This window comes from Pleurodeles waltl, chromosome 8, assembly GCF_031143425.1.
Source record: "Pleurodeles waltl isolate 20211129_DDA chromosome 8, aPleWal1.hap1.20221129, whole genome shotgun sequence".
NCBI lineage: Eukaryota > Metazoa > Chordata > Amphibia > Caudata > Salamandridae > Pleurodeles > Pleurodeles waltl.
In genome coordinates, this window is record NC_090447.1 from 654,688,668 (window position 1) to 654,715,536 (window position 26,869).

At 46.8% G+C, this 26,869-nt stretch overlaps 1 protein-coding gene across 2 annotated transcripts in view; it reads left to right on the forward strand.

The window, feature by feature from the left end:
* The window catches only part of TOMM70 (translocase of outer mitochondrial membrane 70), a 208,703-nt gene that overhangs the window by 156,697 nt on the left and 25,137 nt on the right, over nt 1-26,869 (forward strand). For both annotated transcript variants that reach the window (XM_069204747.1, XM_069204748.1), the window contains exon 11: nt 1,149-1,271. In XM_069204747.1, coding sequence (XP_069060848.1) covers nt 1,149-1,271 — 123 coding nt within the window. The remainder of the gene's footprint in view (nt 1-1,148; nt 1,272-26,869) is intronic.

Below are 26,869 nucleotides of genomic sequence, written 5' to 3' on the forward strand. Positions count from 1 at the left end.
GTGAGGTTTTTGAGACTCTGCTCTTCTGCTGTTAATGGATAAAGGCGAGAATCCCATTGTGGGCATGGAAAAGCTGCTTACTTGTAATCCTGATTCTCCATTATGGCTTTTTTTCTGTGCTTTCCTGTGAACTAAAAGCGTAGTTAGGAATGGTCTATATTTAGTTTTAGCTCCTATCCAGCTTTATAAATGAACTACTGACTCAAACTATATGGGATGATGGGATAGTCAATCTCAACTTCTTAAAGCAGTGCCCATTTTCACTATTTTATTTTTGAGTTTTTTAATGTTGATATACTGCTCTTTTCAGTCACATTTATTCAGACTTGCGCAGCTAATTGATTGTTTTCTTAAAGGTGGAAATTCGAGAAAGAGAAAATACTGCTTTAAAGAGACATATTTTGTTGGGCAAACCCACAGAGATTACCATTAAAAAATCAAGTGTACCTCAGCTCCTCCAAAAAATCTCTGAAAAACTGATAGATGCTTGAAAATGTTAAGAAAATACAAACTTTTTATAAAACTAAATAAACCCAAAAGATATGCCTGGTGTTCAGATACCTGGTCTGCAAAGCATAAATAACAGCTGAAGCTAATGGGCACAGATCTGCATTGTAGGGACTTTGGATGAGAATACCTGTGCCCTAAAAGACATCCTCACATTTCTTTCCAGCAGGCTTGTGTAATACGCAGAAGTCCTGTCTTAGTTTTAAAATCTTCTTCCCAAGTACATGAGCATGCATCTTGTAATTTTAACTGTATCAATTTAGGAAGTGGATATGACGACATCAATAAAGTTTTTTTTTTTTTTTTTTTTTTTTAAATAAAACTAAAAAAAACAAGTGGATAAAAATGTATTTAAGGCAATGTTTAATATTTTTTGGAAACTGATATGTTAACTTATTTATCTGCTTTACTTTATATTTTTCTTAATGAATTAGTTATGGAGGTGCCGCTCTTGGACAACATATCATTAGGCCTGTAAGATCAGTCACCAATGTATAGTATCTTTGATAGTATTTATGTCCTGCTTATACTAGTAAACAGCTCAATGCACTTGTTTCCAGCATGCTTGGAAGTGACATGCAAATGGCACTGTGAATTGTGTGAAGAACCTCCTTTTTATCTACTTCGCGTTCTCTTTTCAGATTGCTGCAACTTCAGTGGAAGCAGGACCTGGATAAAGGATTAGAGCTCATCAGCAAAGCCATTGAAATAGATAACAAGTGTGACTTTGCGTATGAAACAATGGGAACTATAGAAGTACAAAGGTAAGTTGTAAGTTATGTAAGCAGTGAACGTGCTTGAGTGTAGACTAACCGACTTTTGTTTCGTCTCTGGAAACTTACTCGGTGTGGGTCTTGGATGGCTTTCTTTATGTGGAAATGAGTACAATAATTAAACTTTTTAAAGTAAATAGCCATTTATACGTGAAGTAACTGACAATGAATGAAATACCTGCTTGCTTGATTGGGTATCTTTACTTTAGTTGGCTGTTCTTCTTTGAACCTTGACCTAATGAATGAAACTTATTACCTAATGACATTGCGACCCCAAGGACGTATTGCTACTCAAATCTGGTGAATACCTTGCACTGTAAGCATTTGATCCTCCTTGTTAGAAATAGGATCTTTAGTTGTAGGGACCCTCACTCTAGTCAGGGTAAGGGAGTCGCATAGCTAAGGTAACCCCTACTCACCCCCTTTGTAGCTTGGCACGAGCAGTCAGGCTTATCTCCGAGGCAATGTGTAAAGTATTTGTGTGTGCGCGCACACACACACACACACACCTACAAAAAGACTCCGCAACAGTAAAAAAAAAATATATATATTTATCTGAATAAAACCAGACCAAAACGTCCAAAAAACAAACCTACCCAAGCAAAGATAACACTTTTAAAAGGTTAAATGCAGTTGCAGCTCCTTGAAATCAGTGAAGCGTTTGACTGAGGCAAAGTACCTCAGGTGTATCAAAAACAAAAAAGATGTGGGCCGCTTCGGAGGTGATGTGTCGAAAGAGCCTTACTGTTGAAAGGGACGTGATGCATCAGTTCCTTACTGCTAGGCAGGGAAAGTGATGCGTCTGGTCCTTACTTCCACCGGGGATGTGGTGTCGTTTGCACCACAAAGCATCAGTTCATTACTGTGGTGCAGTGTCGCAGAGGATGGCCCCCCAGGGACGGTGCATCGGAAGTCAAGCCATGATGCGTCAATCTCACAAAGATGAAACAGATGCTGCTTCGGAGTCAGGGCGGTGCATCATGAACTTCAGTGTTGCAGTGCTCGAAACTCACACAGCAGTGTTTCTTCTGACAAGCTGCGACAGAAAGCTGGGGCCTGCTTTGAAAACCATGGTCATTGCGTCAAGCGGGGACCACGCGCCTGTACAGGCATCGGCAATGCGTTGAATCCTTCCCACAGTGAGTCGGTTCCAAATGATGCAGTCAGTTGATGCATGGATTTTCTCTTTGTGCACCAAAAACCTCCTTCAGGGGCCCAGACTGGATTTGGCACCACTTGGCAGAACTGGGCTGTCCACAAAGGTTTACAGATAATCCTGCAAAAAAGGACAGGTCCAGCACGCCCATATTCCAGTCACAAGTTTTACTGCAGCCCTTGCACTTAAGAGCACAGAAGAAATACATTAATTGTCTGAAATGTGTTGCAATGGTGTCTGCCAAAGCATTTCACTAAAAAAGACGTAGTTTGGCCAACTAATGTTAACTTGGGCCCCTCTCTCCACCAATCATGCACTGCTAATGACCTCACACATTACCTTGGGTACCACATTATTTAGAAGAATATTAATAATACATCTAATACATGAATATAGAGACATAGACATGCCTGTCTTAGAACAGTGTAAGATCCACTCTGAAATTTTGTTTGAAACTGCCATCTACACTGGCCTCACTTCAGAGTAAGCGCACACCACTGGATGATCAGGGAAAGCAGACTTTTGTCAGGTAGAGAAAACTATTAATTGGCTCAAAAAGGTAACGCACATTTTAACATGTACCCTGATACATATGCCAGCTGGTCAACCTCTGACTTAAAATAAAAGGCTCACATATGAGGAGGCGGTATGAAAGGAGCTTAGGACCTAACCTATTTCTAATAAAAAAAGACGAGCCCATGGATAGTAGCCCTCCATTACCATCAGTCACCAGCACGGTCTCTTTTAACTTCCTATTATGCTTGCATGGACTTACTTTGACTCAGAACTTTCTGTGGCTCTTCCAGACCCTTATGAGGAACGTGTCCCGGCAGACAATGATGACACCTGGCATGACTACAGGGTAGAGCCACAGGAAACCAGTCACTGGTGCCCCACCCAGTCTAGCCATCCCAAACTACCACTTTGTATGATGCAGTCATCCACTAAGCAGCTAATCACCATAAAGTGGTACACCACACTTTGGAAGAAGAGAACTTCCTTGTAGAAACACTCTCTAAAATAGAGTGCTCTGTGATACATACTGATGCTTATGAGCTTGCTCAGATGCTTGGCAGAGAACTTCAAGGACCTGGTTGAGACCAAGTTGGTAACTTCAAGGGTGGATAAAAATATAAGGCTGTGCCACATGATGCCCCTCTACATTATGGCCCATGTGTCACTCAGTTTGCTGTTGCTCTGTACAGCCAAAAAAAGGATTTTCACCTAGGGCTGTGGGGATGCTCCTCCTCCTGATTAGGAAAGTATGCTGATTGACGCTTCTGATAAAAGGGTCATCCTGGGGGCTGACACGCAAAGAAGAATCACTAATTCTTTGGAGTTGATGTTGAGGTTCAGTGGTTACCACTGTGAGGAATTGGAGCTGCTGGTTGAACCTCTGCCTGAGACCTAACCCAAAAAAGGGAAAGAGCTAGTTCATAAAGCAACATTTATCACTAATGCAAACATTGGATGTGCACTGGCCCCAACTGACACTGCCTCTACGGAAACTAAAAAGATTGAGTGACTGACACAGTAAAACAATTGGGGCACTCCAAACCCACACCAGTAGGCCAAGGTTTTGGCGACAACAGTCCATAGCCACCTCACAATGCCGCTGTACCAGCTGCATCAGTCCTGTCAGAAATTAACAAACTGAATAGACACGCTGGAGGGGGATTCCATAGCAGCAGCCCTGATATTGCCTGTAGTTTAACACCACAGTGCTGCATCATCAGAAAAAAACACCAAAGGCTGCTGCCAGAGGAAGTGCTGGCATTGCTTCAGAATGGAGCAATATAACTAGTTCCACCATATCAGCAGGGAAAAGCTGTATATTCTCTACACTTCCATCCTATTGTCAAGAAAAAACACAGAACACTCGGGCAGATATACAACCTCCCGCTGCTCAACTGCTGCATCGAGCTAGAGCACTTCAACTGCCCTGCACTAGGGACTGTATGGCACTCTCAATCTCAAGTATTCCTACATTCACATCTCCATTGAACCAGTACACCATCCGTACCTCCGGTTTGTGGGAAGTGGACCTCATTATGAATTCAAAGTAGTAACCTTATGAGGCCTCCACACCTCCATGTATTAACAAAATGTGTTGCAGTGGTTGCCGTGCACCTTTGCTGCAGTGCAATTCATGCTTTTCCGTATATGTATGACTGGCTAGTAAAGAGCAACAGCCAAAAGCAATATCTCCCTCACACTCGCCAAGTAGTGTCTCACCTCCACAAACTAGGCCTCATTGTGGGTGTGGCCAAGCAGGATGGCTAACCAGATGCTTCTAGCTGAGCTACCGTTGGTAGTCGCACAATCCTGCTGTATATCCAGCTATTCTTCCCTCATCTGTGCTTCCACAGGTCACTAAGGGGTGGTGAGATGTTTTGAAGCCCCCTGCAGCCTCTGGGGACTCCTGGGCACCAGAGCCAAGCAGATTTGGTAGATGACCGCGCCAGGCTTCTGATAAGAGGTGGGGGCTTAGCGGTGCACTAATTTTTAACAGGATCCTCAAGATGGGCATTGCCCGTGTCTACAGACCCATTCATGGGGCCTGACTTGGCTTGCGGGCACCCTTCCTCAGGCCTGCAGGGAGTGACGCTGCACGACATCTACAAATACACATAATATTCAATAAATAGGACGCTCAACTCAAAAAGGACCACCAATTTATGAAAATAACAAGTAGCTCAGATTCACATGCTGGCCATATATCGCCATCTAGTGTTCGGCTCGGAGTGATACAAGTTGTTTTTCTTTGAAGAAGCTTTTTTTCAAGTCACAGGATAGAGTGGTGACTCTTCTCAGTGATAGTGCGACTGGGCATTGACTCCATTGTGAGATTTTCTTTCTGCTGTCAGGTTTGGACGTGTTCCCTCTCACTTCGGTACTTTCGGTTCGGTACTATCTGAACTTCTTTCCTTTATCTTAACATCTGTATAGTTTTCTAACGCGGTTTCTGACTACACTTGATTTGATTGTAGCGTCTGGTTCGATTAAACACCCTTTCGGGCGCCGCGCCCTTCTCGGGCCTCTTTGGGCCTACTGCGTCACAGGCTGATTGATCGGACTCCGTTCAGATTCTGTCTCGGTGCCACGCCAAGTCCCCCTACACTGATCAGCACTCGGTGTGCAACCTCTGCCTTTTTCCAGACAACCAAGAAGAGACCTGCGAGGCGTATCGGTCCTTTCAATCGAAGAAGACCTTACGAGATCGAAAAGCAAGGAGGTTGGAGATGGCATTGAAGTCCACATAGCAAACGCCTGACATCTTAGGTGAGGAACAGCCACAGACCGCAGTCTCCATTCGAGACTGATTCTGAGCGAGATTCAGATGAGGACAGCCAGGTACTTCCTGGGGCGCAGTATGTGAGTACACCAGCCCCTTCCTAAAAAATCACAAAAGGCCTTGGGTATACCACTGCTTGCTAGCCATAATTCAACCCAAAAATAACAAATTGTCAACCGACCCTCTGGTTCGGCGCCGAAAAAGGCCAAGACTCGCTCTCAACAACAGACTGTCATGCCTGTTTAGGCATTGAGTCGAAAGATGGAGGCTTCCACTTCAGAACCGAGTCGGCTTCATACTACATCGGAACCGAAACATCCACGCTCCTCTTCGGAGTCGAAACATCAAAGCCGATTTTTGGAGCCGAAAACACTTCCCCTACTGCTCAGACCACTTTTTCGGCCCGTATGAAGCATACTGCCACCAAGCTTTCAGAGCATTTATTAGGAAGCAGAAAATAGGTTTCATCTTCAGAACAGGAGGGAGACAGACATTAGACCCATTCTTGAGTTCATGGACCAAATACAAAGGAGGATTCAAATCCAGAAAGAGACTGGAAAGATTATTGCCTCTCCTCCTCCAATTACAAAGAGGAAATTAGCATTCCAGGAGAGTTTGGATGTTGGCCATTCTCTGGTGAAAATATTTAAACATAAGGAAAAGACAGACTGTTCAGCTTTCTCCACCACATTCACCTTATCTTTCCTCTTCTCTACCACCACCAACTTCACCTACACAATCTCAAGCTTCTTCACATGGGAGCTACCTGGGTGATAGTATTTATAGCATGGATCCATGGGACATGTTTGACTCTGACCCAATTATCCTGGTTTGTATCCTACCAGACCATCTCCACCTGAGGATACCACAGTCTATAATCAGGTAATTTCCAGAGCAGCTGCCTATCTTAGTGTGCAGATGCACACTGAGCCATTAGAAGAGGAGTTTCTATTTAACACTCTTTCCTCAATTCACAAACAATACCAAAGCTTGCCAATGCCACCTGGTGTGTGAAACATGCAGATGAAATTTTTAAAGAACCAGTCAAGGCCAGGGTGTTAACACCTAGAATAGATCAAAAATATAAAGCGGCACCAACTGATCCAGTTTTCACTTCACAGCAGTTACCACCAGACTCCATTGTAGTCCGTGCAGCCAGAAAACGCGCAAATAGTCAGTCCACAGGGGATGCTCCTCCCCCTGATAAAGCTGCAAATGCGATGCAGCAGGCAACTCAGGCTGCAAATCAGTGGCACATTGCTAACTCCCAAGCCCTTATAGATAGGTATGACAGGGCACCTTGGGATGAGATGCAGGAATTCCTGCATTACCTCCCAAAGGAACATCAGAAAAGGGCACAGGTAGTAGAAGAGGGCCATTGCCAATAATCAGATCCGATCAGCACTAGCCGCAGCTGATACGGCAGCTAGGGGGATAAACACTAGCATCACAATTAGAAGACATGCTTGGTTGAGATCCTCAGGCTTTAAGCCTGAAATAAAATAAGCGGTCCTTAACATGCCTTTTAATAAGCAGCAACTCTTTGGACCAGAGGTGGACAAAACCATTGATCAATTAAAAAAGGTCTCTGAGACAGCAAAGGCCATGGGAGCCCTTTATACAACACCTTTTCGGGGCTCAATTCGCAAACCTCAATTTAGAGGAGGTTTTAAGCCACAAATTTCAGAGGCCTCTACGTCCCAACAAAAACAGGGACAACAATGTTATCCCAGGGCTCTTATAGAGGACACAGTTTCAGCTCCAGAGGTAAATCCCCTGCCGCAAGAGGTGCCTCCACCTCATCAAAGCAGTGACTTTCTCTGCACCCCCAAACAGCATACATCTCCTGTGGGAGGAAGCCTGCAATATTTCCATCCTCACTGGCAACAAATTACAACAGATCTATGGGTATTGTCAATTATCCGCTATGGTTATTGCCTAGAACTTATCTCCACTCCACAAAACATTCCACCCTGTTCACACAGGCTTTCTCTTGAACACATTGCCCTGTTAAAACAAGAGGTAGACTCTCTTCTACTCAAAGGTGCAAAAGAAATGGTTCCCATCTGTTAGCAAGGGACAAGAGTATATTCTCTATACTTTATACCAAAAAGCATGGCACTCTCAGACCAATTCTCGATCTCTGACCTTTAGATCATATATCCTGTCAGAGCATTTCCACATGGTCACTTTACAGGATGTCTTTCCCTTATTACAAAAACAAGATTACATGACAACATTAGACCTAAAAGATGCTTACTTCCACATTCATACACATCCAGCACACCGCAAGTATTTAAGGTTTGTGATAGCAGGCAAGCACTATCAACTCAAGGTACTACCTTTTGGAGTAACAGCAGCGCCAAGGATATTCACAAAATGTCTAGCAGTAGTTGCGGCAGACCTCAGAAGACAGGCACATACATGTCTTCCCTTATCTAGGCGACTGGTTAATAAAAGCCAGCACCATTTGAAACTGTCAATGACATACACAACACACAATAGATGCTCTACACAAATTAGAGTTCACAATTGGTTACCAGAAATCTCACCTTCAGCCAGCACAAATTCAACCTTATCTAGGAGCAATTCTGAACAGAACACTCAGTCGGCATTGACCTACTCAAATCCACAACGTATCCAAGCGTTTCACACACTCGTATCCCAATTCCAGGTCAGTCGAACTTACAATGGGGTCCCGTCCATGAGGCTTCCACGCTGTCGGCCCGACCAAACCCAAGTTGGGTGCGGGCGACCCGAAGGGCGAGTAAAGATGTTTGACCCGACGGTACCGAAGTGTCGATGGAAGATGGCACGCGATTGAACAATACCGACGAGAATTAGAGAGTTTTAGAACTTTTCCAACTCGAACTATCGGAGCAAAAAGAAACATGTCCGAACCCTATGGCGGAAATTAAACAATCTAACATGAAGTTGATGCCCATGCGCAATGGAGCCAAAGAGGAGGAGTCACTCGATCCCGTGACTCGAAAACAATTCTTCGAAGAAAAACAACTTGTAACACTCCGAGCCCAACACCAGATGGCAGACTATACATAGCATGTGTATCTGCAGCTACACATGCCATCAAACACATATTTACATAATAAAGTACTACAACAGCTACAGGATTCCGGTGAGGGTGCATGTGAATGTGCAGCACTACATGCCACGAACAGATGTACACTGGGTAAGTGACATTTTCCGTTTGATGGCATGCGTAGCTGCAGAAACACATGCTGTGCATTGACTGAAAAGCAGTACCTCTCCCAAGTAAGCAGTGGGTACGCTGTAGGAGTTGAAGTAGTTTGAAATAGTGTTTTAAGCACTGCTTGACCAACATTTGCTTGTTGTCGAGATAACACATCCACGTAGCAGTGTTTAGTAAATGTGTGTGGTGTGAACCATGTGGCTGCTTTGCATATGTCTGCCATTGGTATATTTCCCAAGTTGAATGTGCTTTAGGAGTTACGAATAGTTGCCTTTTAGCTTTAGGCTAGCAAGTTTAAATACACTTTACTATCCATCTGGCCAATCCTTTTTTGGAAATGGGATTACCCTTATGAGGTTGTTGGAAAGCCACAAAAAGTTGTTGAGATTTTCTAAAGTCTTTTGTTCTGTGTATATAATACATGAGAGCTCTTTTAAGATCAAGAGTGTGGAGAGCTCTTTCAGGAACTGAATCTGGCTGTGAAAAGAAGACTGGCAATTCCACTGACTGATTAATGTGAAATGGTGAAACCACTTTGGGTAAAAATGTATGATTTGTCATAAGTACTATTTTGTGTTTGTGTACTTGGAAGAAGGGTTCTTCTAAAGTGAATTCTTGAATTTTGCTTACTCTTCTTAAGGAAGTAATTGCTACTAGGAGAGCAACCTTCCATGAGAGAAACTGAAAAGTGCAAGAATGCATGGGTTCATAAGGTGGACCCATAAGTCTTGTGAGCACAATATTAAGATTCCATGCAGGAGCTGGTGGAACTATCGGTGGAATAACTCTTTTAAGACCTTCCATAAAAGCTTTTACGAAAGGAATTCTAAACAGAGACGAATGTTGTCTGTTTTTGGGGGTAGGCTGATATTGCTGTTAAATTAATTTTAATAGATGAATATGCAAGATTTACTTACTGTAACTGAAGCAAATAACATTCAAAATCCTGTACTGATGCTTTAAGTGGATCAATATTTTTAGGTTGGCAGTAATATACAAAACGTTTCCGTTTATTTGCGTGGCACTGCCTGGTTGTAGGATTACGTGCTTGTTTTAGAATGTCCATACATTCTAGTGGAAGCTGTAGATATCCAAATACCATGACCGCTGGAGCGAAATCACACAGTTGAGCATACGGGGATTGGGATGCCTGATCTGACCCTTGTTTTGAGTCGAAAGGTTTGGTATGTTTGGGAGCTTGTGATGTAATACTACCAACAGATCCAATAGTGTTGTGGAGCAATGTTGACGTGCCCATGTGGGAGCTACGAGTATCATAGTGAGGGAAGTGTGGTGGACCTTGTTGACCAGAAACTGAATTAATGGGGGAGGGGGGAAAGCGTAAGCAAATAACCCTGACCAGCTGATCCATAGAGCATTGCCCTTGGATTGAGGGTGTGGGTACCTGGACACAAAGTTTTGGCATTTTGCGTATTTGCTTGTTGCGAAAAGGTCTATGTTTTGTGTTCCCCAAAATTGAAAGTAATGTTGACTTACTTGTGGGTGAATCTCCCATTCATGTATTTGTTGCTGCGTCCTGCTTAAGAGGTCTGCTAGCAGGTTGTGTATCCCTGGGATGTATTCTGCTAGGAGGTGAACGTAATTGTGAATTGTCCATTTCCAAATTGTTTGTGCTAGGATTGACAATTGGGATGAGTGCGTCCCCCCCGTTTTGCAGATAATACATTGTCGTCATGTTGTCTGTCCTTATTAAGACTGTTTTGTGTGTAATCTGCGGTTGGAATGCTTTGATAACTAAGAACAGTACCAGCATTTCCAAGTGGTTTATGTGGTAAGTTTATTGGATTGAGTCCCATTCTCCCTGTTTTGTAAGATTTTTTAGATGGGATCCCCAACCTGTCATTGATGCATCTGTGGTGATTATGGTCTGTGGCACAGGGTCCTGAAATGGCCGCCCTTTCATCTTCCATCGACACTTCGGTACCGTCGGGTCAAACATCTTTACTCTCCCTTCGGAGCATATACTCTTATGGCTACCCTGCACTTACAATGTCTAAGGTTTTGCTTTGGCACTGTACGGGCATAGTGCTCGTGCACATATGCCCTCACCTGTGGTATAGTGCACCCTGCCTTAGGGCTGTAAGGCCTGCTAGAGGGGTGACTTACCTATGCCACAGGCAGTGTGAGGTTGGCATGGCACTCTGAGGGGAGTGCCATGTCGATTTAGTCATTTTCTCCCCACCAGCACACACACAAGCTGTAAGGCAGTGTGCATGTGTTGAGTGAGGGGTCCCAGGGTGGCATAAGACATGCTGCAGCCCTTAAAGACCTTCCCTGGCATCAGGGCCCTTGGTACCAGTTACAAGGTGTTACCTGAGTGCCTGGGTTGTGCCAATTGTGGAGACAAAGGTACAATTTAGGGAAAGAACACTGGTGCTGGGGCCTGGTTAGCAGGGTCCCAGCACACTTTCAAATCATAACTTAGCATCAGCAAGGGCAAAAAGTTAGGGGGTAACCATGCCAAGGAGGCATTTCCTTACACAACTCCAACCCCAAAACAAAAGAGGATAAGACTAACCTTTCCCAAGAGTCTTCATTTTCTAAGTGGAAGAACCTGGAAAGGCCATCTGCATTGGCATGGGCAGTCCCAGGTCGGTGTTCCAGTATAAAGTCCATTCCCTGTAGGGATATGGACCACCTCAACAGTTTAGTGTTTTCTCCTTTCATTTGCATTAGCTATCTGAGAGCTCTGTGGTCAGTATGAACTATGAAGTGAGTACCAAAAAGGTATGGGCTCAACTTCTTCAGGGACCAGACCACAGCAAAGGCCTCCCTTTCAGTGGCACTCCAACGCTACTCCCTGGGGAGTAACCGCCTGCTAATAAAAGCTACAGGCTGGTCAAGGCCATCATTATTTGTTTGGAACAGGACTGCTCCTATCCCATGTTCAGAGGCATCTGTCTGCACAATGAACTGCTTTGAGTAATCTGGAGCTTTCAAAACTTGTGCTATGCACATTGCTTGCTTCAGGGTGTCAAAGGCCTTTTGACAGTCCACGGTCCAGTTAACCTTCTTGGGCATTTTCTTAAAGGTAAGTTCTGTGAGGGGTGTCACTATTGATCCATATCCCTTCACAAACCTCCTATAGTAACCAGTCAAGCCAAGGAATGCCCTGACTTGAGTCTGGGTTTTTGGAGCTACCCAGTCCAGAATAGTCTGGATCTTGGGTTGGAGTGGCTGAACTTGGCCTCCACCTACAAGGTGTCCCAAGTAAACCACATTACCCTGCCCTATCTGACACTTAGATGCCTTGATAGAGAGGCCTGCTGCTTGCAGGGCCTGTAAAACCTTATTCAGGTGGACCAGGTGATCCTGCCAGCTGGAGCTAAAGACCGCAATATCATCAAGATAAGCTGCACTAAAGGACTCCAAGCCAGCAAGGACTTGATTCACCAACCTTTTGAAGGTGGCAGGGGCATTCTTTAAGCCAAAGGGTATCACAGTAAACTGATAGTGCCCATCAGGTGTAGAGAATGCTGTTTTCCCTGTTGCTCCTGGTGCCATTCTTATTTGCCTGCTGTTAAGTCAAAGGTACTTAAGTATTTGGCAGCACCTTGTTTGTCAATCAGCTCATCTGCCCTTGGAATGGGGTGAGCATCTGTCTTGGTGACAGAATTTAGTCCTCTGTAGTCCACACAGAACCTCATCTCTCTCTTGCCATCTTTTGTGTGAGGTTTGGGGACCAAGACCACTGGGCTAGCCCAGGGACTGTCAGAGTGCTCAATCACTCCCAATTCCAGCATTTTGTGGACTTCCACTTTGATGCTTTCCTTAGCTTGATCAGACTGTCTGAATATTTGTTTTTGACAGGCATGCTGTCTCCTGTGTCCACATCATGGGTACACAGGTGTGTCTGACCAGGGGTTAGGGAAAAGAGCTCAGCAAACTGCTGGAGGACTTGCCTGCAGTCAGCTTGCTGTTGGCCAGAGAGAGTGTCTGAATAGATAACTCCATCTACTGTGCCATCTTTAGGGTCAGTGGAGAGGAGATCAGGGAGAGGTTCACTCTCTGCTTCCTGGTCCTCATCTGTAACCATCAACATGTTTACATCTGCCCTGTCATGGAAGAGTTTTAGGCGGTTAACATGGATCACCCTCTTGGGGGTCCTGCTAGTGCCTAGGTCCACCAGGTAGGTGACCTGACTATTTTTCTCTAGCACTGGGTAAGGGCCACTCCATTTGTCCTGAAGTGCCCTGGGAGCCACAGGCTCCAGAACCCAGACTTTCTGCCTTGGCTGAAACTCGACCATAGCAGCCTTTTGGTCATACCACATCTTCTGGAGTTGTTGGCTGGCTGTAGGAAGTTGGCTCTGTATGCACTATTTCAAAGTAAGGAATAGTATGCACAGAGTCCAAGGGTTCCCCTTAGAGGTAAGATAGTGGCAAAAAGAGATAATACTAATGCTCTATTTTGTGGTAGTGTGGTCGAGCAGTAGGCTTATCAAAGGAGTAGTGTTAAGCATTTGTTGTACATACACACAGGCAATAAATGAGGAACACACACTCAGAGACAATTCCAGGCCAATAGGTTTTTGTTATAGAAAAATATCTTTTCCTAGTTTATTTTAACAACCACAGGTTCAAATTCTACATGTAATATCTCATTTGAAAGGTATTGCAGGTAAGTACTTTAGGAACTTTGAATAATCACAACAGCATATATACTTTTTACATAAAACACATTTAGCTGTTTTAAAAGTGGACACAGTGCAATTTTCACAGTTCCTAGGGGAGGTAAAGTAATGTTAGTTCTTGCAGGTAAGTAAACCACCTACGGGGTTCAAATTGGGGTCCAAGGTAGCCCACCGTTGGGGGTTCAGAGCAACCCCAAAGTCACCACACCAGCAGCTCAGGGCCGGTCAGGTGCAGAGTTCAAAGTGGCGCCCAAAACGCATAGGCTTCAATGGAGAAGGGGGTGCCCCGGTTCCAGTCTGCCAGCAGGTAAGTACCCGCGTCTTCGGAGGGCAGACCAGGGGGGTTTTGTAGGGCACCGGGGGGGACACAAGCTCACACAAAAAGTACACCCTCAGCGGCACTGGGGCAGCCGGGTGCAGTGTGCAAACACACGCCGGGTTTTCGATAGGTTTCAATGGGAGACCAAGGGGTCTCTTCAGCGATGCAGGCAAGGGGGGGGGGGGGGGCTCCTGGGGGTAGCCACCACCTGGGCAAGGGAGAGGGCCTCCTGGGGGTCACTCCTGCACTGGAGTTCCGATCCTTCAGGTGCTGGGGGCTGCGGGTGCAGGGTCTTTTCCAGCCGTCGGGATTTTAGAGTCAGTCAGTCGCGGTCAGGGGGAGCCTCGGGATTCCCTCTGCAGGCGTCGCTGTGAGGGTTCAGGGGGGACAACTTTGGTTACTCACAGTCTCGGAGTTGCCGGAGGGTCCTCCCTGAGGTGTTGGTTCTCCACCGGTCGAGTCGGGGTCGCCGGGTGCAGTGTTGCAAGTCTCATGCTTCTTGCGGGGATTGCAGGGGTCTTTAAATCTGCTCCTCTGGAAACAAAGTTGCAGTCTTTGTTGAACAGGGCCTCTGTTCTCAGGAGTTTCTTGGTCTTTTTGAAGCAGGGCAGTCCTCTGAGGATTCAGAGGTCGCTGGTCCCAGGGAAAGCGTCGCTGTAGCAGTTTTCTTCTGAAGGAGGGAGACAGGCCGGTAGGGCTGGGGCCAAAGCAGTTGGTGTCTTCTTCTTCTCTGCAGGGGTTTTTCAGCTCAGCAGTCCTCTTCTTCGTAAGTTGCAGGAATCTAAATTCTTAGGTTCAGGGAAGCCCTTAAATACTAAATTTAAGGGCGTGTTTAGGTCTGGGGGGTTAGTAGCCAATGGCTACTAGCCCTGAGGGTGGGTACACCCTCTTTGTGCCTCCTCCCAAGGGGAGGGGGTCACATTCCTATCCCTATTGGGGGGATCCTCCATCTGCAAGATGGAGGATTCCTAAAAGTCAGAGTCACTTCAGCTCAGGTTGCCTTAGGGGCTGTCCTGACTGGCCAGTGACTCCTCCTTGTTTTTCTCATTATCTCCTCCGGCCTTGCCGCCAAAAGTGGGGCCGTGGCCGGAGGGGGCGGGCAACTCCACTAGCTGGAATGCCCTGTGGCGCTGGAACAAAGGGGGTGAGCCTTTGAGGCTCACCGCCAGGTGTTACAGCTCCTGCAAGGGGGAGGTGATAGCATCTCCACCCAGTGCAGGCTTTGTTACTAGCCACAGAGTGACAAAGGCACTCTCCCCATGTGGCCAGCAACATGTCTCGAGTGTGGCAGGCTGCTAAAACCAGTCAGCCTACACAGGTAGTTGGTTAAGGTTTCAGGGGGCACCTCTTAGGTGCCCTCTGGGGTGTATTTCACAATAAAATGTACACTGGCATCAGTGTGCATTTATTGTGCTGAGAAGTTTGATACCAAACTTCCCAGTTTTCAGTGTAGCCATTATGGTGCTGTGGAGTTCGTGTTTGACAGACTCCCAGACCATATACTCTTATGGCTACCCTGCACTTACAATGTCTAAGGTTTTGCTTAGACACTGTAGGGGCACAGTGCTCATGCACTGGTGCCCTCACCTATGGTATAGTGCACCCTGCCTTAAGGCTGTAAGGCCTGCTAGAGGGGTGACTTATCTATACTGCATAGGCAGTGTGAGGTTGGCATGGCACCTTGAGGGGAGTGCCATGTCGACTTACTCGTTTTGTCCTCACCAGCAGACACAAGCTGGCAAGCAGTGTGTCTGTGCTGATTGAGGGGTCCCCAGGGTGGCATAAGACATGCTGCAGCCCTTAGAGACCTTCCCTGGCATCAGGGCCCTTGGTACCAGGGGTACCAGTTACAAGGGACTTACCTGAATGCCAGGGTGTGCCAATTGTGTAAAACAAAAGTTCAGGTTACGGAAAGAACACTGGTGCTGGGGCCTGGTTAGCAGGCCTCAGCACACCTTCAAATCAAAACATAGCATCAGCAAAGGCAAAAAGTCAGGGGGTAACCATGCCAAGGAGGCATTTCCTTACACTGGCCTCAAGGTTTTTACTTGCCTTTTCCATGTACTCTTCCGTCCTTGAACGTAGGCCTACTACAAAGTCCACTATATCTTGCTTAGGCTCATGGAGAGGTCTCTCCCAGCCTTCTTTTACAAGGGCTAGTGGTCCCCTAACAGGATGGCCAAACAGAAATTCAAAGGGGGAAAAAACCTACTCTCTTCTGAGGCACCGCTCTGTAGGCGAAAAACAGGCATGGCAAGAGGACATCCCATCTCCTTTTGAGTTTTTCAGTGAGCCCCATGATCATGCCCTTCAATGTCTTGTTAAATCTCTCAACAAGACCATTGGTTTGTGGATGGGATGGGGTGGTGAATTTGTAAGTCACCCCACACTGATTCTAAATATGTTTCAGGTAAGCTGACATGAAGTTGGTGCCTCTGTCAGAAACCACCTCCTTTGGAAATCCCTCTCTGGTAAAAATACCAGTGAGTGCTTTGGCTACTGCAGGGGCAGTAGTGGACCTAAGGGGAATTGTCTCAGGGTACCTAGTAGCATGATCCACTACTACTAGGTTATACTGATTCCTTGATGCTGTGGGAGGTTCAAGTGGACCCACTATATCCACTCCCACTCTTTCAGAGGGGACCCTCACCACTGGAAGTGGAATGAGGGGGGCCTTTGGGTGCCCACCTGTCTTACCAATGGCTTGACAGGTGGCACAGAAGGCACAAAACTCCTTTACCTTCTGGGACATATTGGGCTAATAGAAATGGTTGACTAACCTCTCCCATGTCTTTGTTTGTCCCAAATGCCCAGCAAGGGGAATGTCATGTGCTAAGGTCAGAGTGAACTCCCTAAACTCCTGAGGCACTGCCACTCTCCTAGTGGCACCAGGTTTGGGATCTCTTGCCTCAATGTAAGGGAGTCCATCTTCCCAAATAGACCCTGTGTGCTCCACTGACAATTCCTTTTTCTTGTTCAGCAGCTTGCTGTCTTAGGCCTTCAAGAGAGGGGCAAGTTTCTTGCCCTTTGCACAGCTGTTCCCTTGAGGGCCCCCCTTTGGCCCAAGAGCTCAACCTGATAAGGTTCTAACTCCATGGACTCAGTTCCCTCAGTGGATAGAACTTCTTCCTGAGAAGAGATGTTCTGTTTCTTTTTCTGTGCTGAAGCTGGTTCCCCAGTCTTCTTTCCTTTTCTCTTGGAAGGTTGGGCCATTTTTCCAGACTCCAACACTTATTTTTCACCCTGAGCTCTGCACTGTGCCCTAGTCTTGACATACACCAGTTCAGGGATACCCAGCATGGCTGCATGGGTTTTGAGTTCTACCTCAGCCCATGCTGAGGACACCAAATCATTCTATAGCAAACATTCCATTGGGATTGAAGAAGAGACCACTACCTGTTGCAGGCCAGTAGCCCCTCTACATTCTTAAGTCACCATAGCAATGGGATGTACTTTAGGCTGATTGTCAGCATTGGTGACTGGATAGGTTTGTCCAGTCAGGTATTGTCCCGGGGAAACCAGTTTGTCACCATAGTGACACTGGCACCAGTATCCCTCAGGGCCTCTACTCTAGTCCCATTAATAAAGAGCTGCTGCCTGTATTTTTGCATGTTAGGCGGCCAGGCAGCTAGTGTGGCTAAGTCCACCCCACCCTCAGAGACTAATGTAGCTTCAGTGTGGACCCTGATTTGCTCTGGGCACACTGTAGATTCCACCTGGAGACTGGGTATTCCAGTGCTAACTGGAGTAGTAGTTGAAGTGGATCATTTCTTGGGACAGGCCTTGTCTCCAGTTTGGTGTCCATGCTGACTACAGCTGCGACACCAGGCCTTTTTGGGATCAAAGTTTTTACCCTTGTACCCAAATGAGGATTGTGAAGAGGCTTTGGACCCACCCTCCTGTGCAGGTTTTTGGGGCTTTACTTTTTCCCTTAGATGTCTCAACACTCTTCCCCTTGGGAGGCTTCTGACCCCTTTCTTTTGGTCACCCCCTGTGGAAGTCTTGGTCACCCTTGTCTTGACCCAGTGGTCTGCCTTCTTTCCCAATTCTTGGGGAGAAATTGGACCTAGGTCTACCAGATGCTGATGCAGTTTATCATTGAAACAATTACTTAAAATGTGTTCCTTCATAAACAAGTTATACAGCCCTTCATAATCATTTACACCACTGCCATTAATCCAACCATCTAGTGTTTTGACTGAGAAGTCAACAAAATCAACCCAGGAATGGCTCGAGGAATTTTGAGCCCCCCTGAACCTAATCCTGTACTCTTCATTTGAGAATCCAAAGCCCTCAAACAAGGTAGCCTTCCTGAGGTCATAGGATTCTGCATCTTTACCAGAGAGTGTGAGGAGTCTATCCCTACACTTTCCAGTGAACATTTCCCAAAGGAGAGCACCCCAGTGAGATCTGTTTACTTTTCTGGTTGCACAAGCCCTCTCAAACGCTGTGAACCATTTGGTGATGTCATCACCATCTTCATATTTAGTTACAATCCCTTTGGGGATTTTTAGCATGTCAGTACTTTCTCTGACCCTATTTATGTTGCTTCCACCATTGATGGGGGCTAAAACCATCTCTTGTCTTTCCCTCTCTATGGCTAGAAGCTGTCTCCCCAAAGCCAATCTTTTGGCCATCCTGGCTAATAGGAGGTCATCTTCATTGAGGCTGCCCTCAATGCTTCCAGAGTTACTGGACTCCCCTGTGGAAGAACCAGTATCTCTGACTAACACTTGTAGAGTCAGGGTTTGAGGGACCCTGGTCCCCCTAACTAGGACAGGAGGGGGGGAATTATCCTCCAGGTCACTAGTTTCTCTCCCTGTAGGGTTATCCTCAGAGGGGTGGTCTCTTGCAAACTCTGCCAAAAGCTCCTGGAGCTTGACTTTGGTAGGGTTTGATCCGGTCTTTATATTTTTTAGCTTACAGAGAGTCCTTAGCTCTGACATCCCTAGCTGCAGGTAAAGGGTGAGGTTGAGTTCCACCACCATCTCTTCTGTGCTAGACATTATTTTTCTAAAAGTTGGGATACTTTTTAAGAATCTAAAACTATTTCTAGAACTTAATCCAAACTTTTTCAAAACTTTTAATCTCTAAAAGAAATGCTAACAGGGACTTACACAAGGCCCTAGCAGGGCTTTTAAACATTTCGAAAAATAGCTCAAATTGTAAAAATCAGTTTCTAATGACATTTTTTGGAATTTAGTTGTGTGATCAGGTATTGGCTGAGTAGTCCAGCAAATGCAAAGTCTTAGACCCCACCGCTGATCCACCAATGTAGGAAGTTGGATCTGTATATACTATTTAAAAGTAAGAAATAGTGTGCACAGAGTCCAAGGGTTCCCCTTAGAGGTAAGATAGTGGCAAAAAGATATAATTCTAATGCTCTATTTTGTGGTAGTGTGATCGAGCAGTAGTCTTATCAGAGTGTAGTGTTAAGCATTTGTTGTACACACACAGGCAATAAATGAGGAACACACACTCAAAGACTTAATCCAGGCCAATAGGTTTTTATATTGAAAAATATATTTTCTTAGTTTATTTTAAGAACCACAGGTTCAAGATTTACATTAGACACTTTAAATGCAGGGTACTTCACTTTGATACTTTAGGAGCTTTGAATGAAAGCAATATCATATACAGTCTTTGTAAAAATGGCAATAATCTATTTTCAAAGTGGACACAGTGCAAAAATCAATAGTTCCTGGGGGAGATAAGTAAAGGTTAGATTAGGAGGTAAGTAAAACACTTACAAGTCTCAAGCCTGGGGCATAGGCAGCCCACCGTTGGGAGTTCAAGGCAACCCCAAAGTTACCACACCAGCAGCTCAGGGCTGGTCAGGTGCAGAGGTCAAACAGGTGCCCAAAACACATAGGCGCCTATGGAGAGCAGGGGTGCTCCGGTTCCAGTCTGCCAGCAGGTAAGTACCTGCGTCCTCGAGTGGGCAGACCAGGAGGGTTTTGTAGAGCACTGGGGGGGGGACACAAGTAGGCACACAAAACACACCCTCAGCGGCACAAGGGCGGCCAGGTGCAGTGTGCAAAGCAGGTGTTGGGTTTTAGGTAGGAAACAATGGAGGGACCCGGGGGTCACCCTAGCGGTGCAGGCAGGCACAGGGGGGCCTTCTCAGGACAGCCACCACCTGGGCTAGGCAGAGGGTCGCCTGAGGGGTCACTCCTGCATCAAAGTTTGGTTGCTTCTTCCTTCTATGTAGGCTTGTAGGTCAACAGTCCTTGTTTCTTCAGGTTGCAGGAATCTGATTTCCTGGGATCTGGGGAGCCCCTAAATACTGAATTTAGCGGTGTGTTTAGGTCTGGGAGGGCAGTAACCAGTGGCTATTGTTCTTGAGGGTGGCTACACCCTCTTTGTGCCTCCTCCCTGTGGGGAGGGGGGCACATCCCTAATCCTATTGGGGGAATCCTCCAAACTCAAGATGGAGGATTTCTAAGGGCAGGGGTCACCTCAGCTCAGGGCAGTTTAGTCCTGACTGGTGGGTGACTCCTCCTTGTTTTTCTCACTATCTCCTCCAGCCTTGCAGCCAAAAGTGGGGGCAGTGGCCGGAGGGGCAGGCATCTCCACTAGCTGGGATGCCCTGGGGCGCTGTAACAAAAGGGGTGGGCCTTTGAGGCTTACCGCCAGGTGTTACAGTTCCTGCAGGGGCAGGTGCGAAGAATCTCCACCCAGTACAGGCTTTGTTCCTGGACACAGAGTGACAAAGACACTCTCCCTGTGTGGCCAGCAACATGTCTGGTATGTGGCAGGCTGGCAGAAACTGGTCAGCCTACACTAGAAGTCGGGTCGGTATTCAGGGGGCATCTCTAAGATGCCCTCTGGTGTATGTTAAAATAAATTGCACACTGGCATCAGTGTGCATTTACTGTTCTGAGAAGTTACCAAACTTCCCAGTTTTCAGTGTAGCCAAAATGGGACTGTGGATTTCTGTGTCTGACAAACTCCCAGACCATATGCTCTTATGGATACCCTGCACTTATAATGTCTAAGGTTTTGCTTAGGCACTGTAGGGTCATAGCGCTCATGCACATATGCCCTCACCTGTGGTGTAGTGCACCCTGCCTTAGGGCTGTAAGGCCTGCTAGAGGGGGGACTTACCTATGCTACAGGCAGTGTGAGGTTGGCATGGCACTCTGAGGGGAATGCCACGTTGATTTAGTCATTTTCTCCCCACCAGCACACACAAGTTGTGAGGCAGAGTGCATGTGCTGAGTGAGGGATCCCCAGGGTGGCATAAGACATGCTGCAGCCCTTAGAGACCTTCCCTGGCATCAGGGCCCTTGGTACCAGGGGCACCAGTTACAGGGGACTTACCTGAGTGCCAGAGTTGTGCCAATTGTGGAGACAAAGGTACAATTTAGGGAAAGAACACTGGTGCTGGGGCCTGGTTAGCACGATCCCAGCACACTTTCAAATCATAACTTAGCATCAGCAAAGGCAGCAAGTTAGGGGTAACCATGCCAAGGAGGCATTTCGTTAAACTCATTTAATAGACTTTTTGTAAATAATGGTAATACCACCCCCTCTAGCCTGGGGTCTATCTAAATGAGTGATTGAGTAGTCCCAGCAGTAGGGCCTTTAAAATTTAGAAGGAGTCTTCTTCATTAAGCCATGTTTCTGCCAAGAATAATGCGTCAGGGTGATGGTCTTCTAAAAGAGAGAAGATATGGAGGCTATGGGCGGGTAGGGAGCGACAATTAAGCAGGAAGAGTCTTCCTAAGTGTTTGGTGCTGCTAGTGGTAGGGGACGGCATGACCAATTTATGGATTTGAGAGTATGGATCGGGTGGGATGGGCTTATGGGGATGTTATTGTGGGCCAAGAGCTGTTGGATGAATAAACTAACCTTTCCAGGGTCTGCCCAGCAGCATGTCTGGCCTCTGGGCTCTCACGGGCGCAGACTGATTTGCCTTAGGCGCGTCCGCTGTGCGTCCGGCACGGGGAGTCGTTTAAGCAGTGTATCCAGAAATGGATGCCTACTGACCAACGACTAGACCGCCGACCTAAATGGCAGCCGGAAATCGGACCAGCCAAGTAAAAATGGCGGTCTGATTTCAAATAGGAGCCTTGCTATGTAGAAATACTGCTGGATGCCTCTGAACACGGGCACCGGCAGAATAGAAGTGAGGAGAATAGAGAGAGTGCAAGACAGTATAAAATGTGTTAGCAGTTCACTTAAAACCAGCAATGTTAAATAGTAAACATGATGAAGTCACACTTGACTCCCTCTAAGATGCTCTCTTTCTTCTGAATCATCCTCTGGAACAGCAAGTCCAGGAGATCCAGGCTAAGATTCTGATGTTTAAACCTCTATCCTGGATTTCGGCGAGACCAACTCTGAGGCTGTTAAGTCGATTGGCATCCTGTATCCTACTGGTACAACATGCTCACTTGTATATGCGGGCTTTACAGTGGGACCTGAAGTCCTAGTGGGCGCAACATCAGGGAAATCTCTCCAGCCTGGTCCAGATATCGGAGGAAAATCTGAAAGACCCACAGTGGTGGCTCACAAACTGAAATTGTATCAGTGGCAGGCATCTCTCCCATCCCCACCCAGATGTCACAGCGGTGATAGATTTGTCACTCCTGGGTTTGGGGTGGCCATCTGAGAGGTGGTGTTCAGAGGACTCTGGTCTCCGGAGAAGTTTCAACTCCACGTCACCCTTGATGGAGTTAAGAGCGATTATTTGGGCATTTAGGGCATTTAAGGCCTTCCACCCTTCCATCAGGGGAAGGCTAGTTCTAGTGTTCAGGGACAAACACCACTGCCATGTGGCACTGCAACAAACTGGGTAGATTGGAGTCCAGGACCCTGTGCTGGGAGGCTCTGGACATTACTGGAACATCCGGCCATTTTCCTGATCGTGTAATACTTAGCAGGGTGTTGGAATGCCAAGGTGGACGAATTCAACTGTTGATGGCTCGTGGGACTCAGGACTCCAGTACACCTTCCCACCAATACCACTCCTGCTCCAAGTTCAGAAGATCAAGACTGACCAGACCCAAGACCAAGAAACGGACCATTTCCAGGTAGATTGTGCTCTGCATTAACATGTGCTCTGCATTGGCGAAAAACAACCTCATGAGTTCTTGAGGGCCCATTCCACCAGAGCCAAAGCTGCAACCACTGTGTTAGCCTGCAGAGTCATTCCTGGGTGTGTCAGGCTGCTACATGGACCTCTCTACTCACGATTACTAAACACTGCTGCCTTGGCAGTCAAGTCTGTCAAGACCGACAGTTTGTCCATTTGGTACTTGAGGACTTTTTTAGTCTGAACTATTTTGCAGACCCACCTCTGGGTAAGTATTGCTTTAATATCTAGTATAAGATAAGAAATCCTCGGCTAGAAGTCTCTTTCAGAAGAACAGTTTACTTTTCTTCAGTAACGCTTTATGTGGTAGAGACTCTTTGTAGCCGCAGATTCCTTACAGACCCTTCTATCCTCTCTGTTACAGTGTGCTGGACTTTCTGCTTTAAAGGTCCTGGTAGGCCCATAGTATCTGCACACTGGTAAATCAGCCTTCTGACTTGGCAGCATGCTTCTGTCACGGAAAGTCATGTAAAGACACCTCACATTCAGTGTGGCTGACGCAAAGCTGATTGGCTCTACATACTGGCACGCCTATGTACTTCTCACAAATTTCCGGATCCACTGTGACGGCTGGGGTAATTTTCCAAGGTAAGGAATATACTGCTAGATAGGTGTTACTGAAGGTAATTAACTTGTTCATTTCCTCCCATGCAAAATCTTGACTCTGCATCAGTAAAGAGATACAATCTTTCACAGATCAGTAGATGAATTGTTTGAGGGCAATCTTTCCAAAGATTTTCCATTTGAAGGCAGTTAAAAATAAAACATTAGCTACAGGAACTCTCCCAAGAACCTTTCCAAAAACAAAAAGGTGTATGCTGTCCCCTTCCAAAATTCTAATATTTTACTCCATGTACAACCGCAATTGCTAATAAAATGAAATAAGATCCTCATTTTTTTCCTTCCCACTATGATGTAATCTGTACTTACCGTATCTAGCTTTGGGTCCTTACTCATAGACTAAAATTCAGATGCTTTGACTGCTTCCCTTATGGTCAATGGGCACAAAAGTAGTTACATGGACTGTTGTTCATGCACCATAAGATTCTGGTCTTGGATGAAATAGAGTTCACTGATGTAATCAAACTCAACTTGGCTGTAAATATGAGAATCAATAATTTGAACACCTTTGGATGTCTTTCAAAAAGATCTGTCCCTGGTATCCACTGTATGTTGAATGTGTATGTGTAGGGATTTCACAAAGCACTAATTGTTGAGGCTCCATGCGCAAGTGTAAGCTGTTAAATAGTTTGTTTTGCCTGCTGGCAGCTAACTGCTAAACCAGTCTAATTTTGGTTCAGCTGGATGGAACCCTTGGATGGCCTTATCTCAGATGTAGACAGATCTTATAAGCTTAGCAGTAAGTTCCTCTGATTTGGTCTACATCCTCAGTGGCAAAGCAAAATACAGTGAACTGAAAAATATCAAAAATAGAACAATGGTATTACAGTGTCCCTGTCAGGGGCATCCCAACATATTGGCCACCTGTTATTAGCGCAACTCCAGTTGCTTCCTGGGTGGAATCAATTGGCTTTGTGGAGGCTGCAAGGATTGAAGGGTTGTGATTAAGTTCTAGGGCCTGGAACACTTCACTGTCCAGGCCTTCTTTCCTGTGCTTGTATTTATAAAAATGTAATCGCTATAAGCAGATCTAACTTCTGTCACAGGAAGCCCAATAACTATGGAAATAATTATTCAAACACAGAATATCACTCACTGAAAAGTACTAGTTCTGATGGATACAACTACCTGTGGATTCCTCACCTAATGAATACTCCCATGGCGCCAGCATTCGACGGAAATCTTCTTCCTAGCTTCTGCACGTTGACGAGGACGTCACTCTAGCCCACGCGACGCCGTCTGACGTCATACAGGCAATAAGAGGTCCTCGCCGACGTGCCAACGTCCGTTCCCTTTTTTCCGTGCATTCGAAACGGTTATCTTCGAGGGAGCTACTGTTACTTTAGTAGTTACAGTGTATTTTTTGCTGCGTAGTTCTTCTCTGCGGTAATAATGTCTCAGAGGAAGTCTGGTTTCAAGCCCTGTCGAGAGTGTGGGGGCAAGATGTCCGTTACAGATCCTCACTCCGACTGTCTATGGTGTTTGGGCTCCGACCACGACGTCGCGACTTGCGATTCATGTCAGCACATGAATCCGAAGGCCCTCAAAGAACGTGAGGCTAAGCTATTCATGGCGAAGTCGAAGAGAAAGGAAAAACATCACAAAAAGTCTTCTTCGCCAAGGTCTCATCGGCGTCATCGAGACTCCCGGCGCCGTAGAGATTCACGGCGTCACTCCAGCAAGGAGACTCGTTCGAGGTCGCCTTCGGCTCGGGAGGTCAGTCCCACGGTCACGCCGCATCCATCGACGCCGTTGCCCTCTCCGGCGTCACCGACTTCGCCTGGACAGGCGTCTGTGATTGAGGTGATGCAGCCTCTGGTGTTGTCTCCGGCGTCACGGCGAGGCCGGCGTCGGGGTCGCCTTCGATCCAGGCACCCCAGTATCCGGCTTTTCCCACTCCTGGAGCCGATAGTACCGCATTTCTTAATGCAATGTATACCATCTTTCAACAGATGGCTCCAGGGGGTGCTCCGGCAGGTCCTTCGGGGCCTTTGGCCTTTTCATTGGGTGATCCTGCGCCTCTTCGGCCAGCACCCTTTATGCCCTTTCTCCCTTTTGGGAATGTGGGCTCGGCGCCGGTGGCCGCTCTGGTGGCTTCAGAGGGATTGGCCCCGGAGGTTTCCATCCCGTCGACGTCAGGATTTCGTCCTGTGACTCCGGTGGGTCCATCGGCTCCAAGATCTCTTCGTCCTGCTCCTTCAACGGCGCCGAAGCTGCCTGTGGCGCCGGACGCGGCGTCGGATATTTCTGGAGATCGGCGCCGATCTTCGACTTCGGCGGAGGCCATGGCGACTCCGCGTATCGAGCAGAGACTACATTCGAGGAGGCGTGCTCTCCGTCTTTTGGAAGAGCAGGAGTACCAACGAGTCCTGGAGGAAGGAGAGGTTGAGGACTCTGGTGATGGACTGCATGGGCTGGATACGGCCAGTGGGCTGGATACTTCCCCTGAGTGGGACCTTTCATCTCCAGGGGAGTATACGGAGGAGGCTGCTACCTTTCACGCTGTGGTAAGGAAGGCAGCTAACTTTCTGGACCTGCCTTTGCCGGTGGCAGAGGCGAAGCAGAATTTATTGACGGAGGTATTGCATCCGGCCTCTGCTGCAGCGGAGCCTCTCTTGCCGTTTAATGAGGCTTTGCTTGATCCGGTGTTAGAGGTGTGGAAAAAGCCAGTATCTTCCTCAGCGGTTCATAGGGCTGTGGCCAGGAGATATCGAGCTGCACCATCTGACCCTGGCTTTCTTTCTAGACACCCTACGCCGGAGAGCTTGGTGGTGCAAGCCTCCTGTTCATCGAAGTCAGCGCCTGGATCTTTCCCAACGGTACCTGGAGACAGGGACTCCAAAAAGCTGGATGCACAATCCAAGAAAATATTTTCATCTTGCAGTTTGGCGTTGAAGGCCACCAACGCAACTTGCATTCTGGGGAGATACATCCATGCTCTTATGGACGATATTTCATCTTCATTTACGGAGCTTCCCCAGGGACTCTTGGATGTTGTCTTGGACGCCCAGGCTGCCGCAACCCAGATTATCCAGTCTGGGCTGGACACGACCGACTCGGTGGCTAGGGCGATGGGCACGGCTGTGGTGGCAAGGCGACAGGCCTGGCTCCGTAATTCAGGGTTTTCTGCGGACGTGCAGTCGACCCCATTGGACCTCCCGTTTGATGGGGACAAACTGTTTGGAGCCAAGGCAGATTCGGCCTTGGAGTGATTTAAAGAGAGCAGGGCCCCA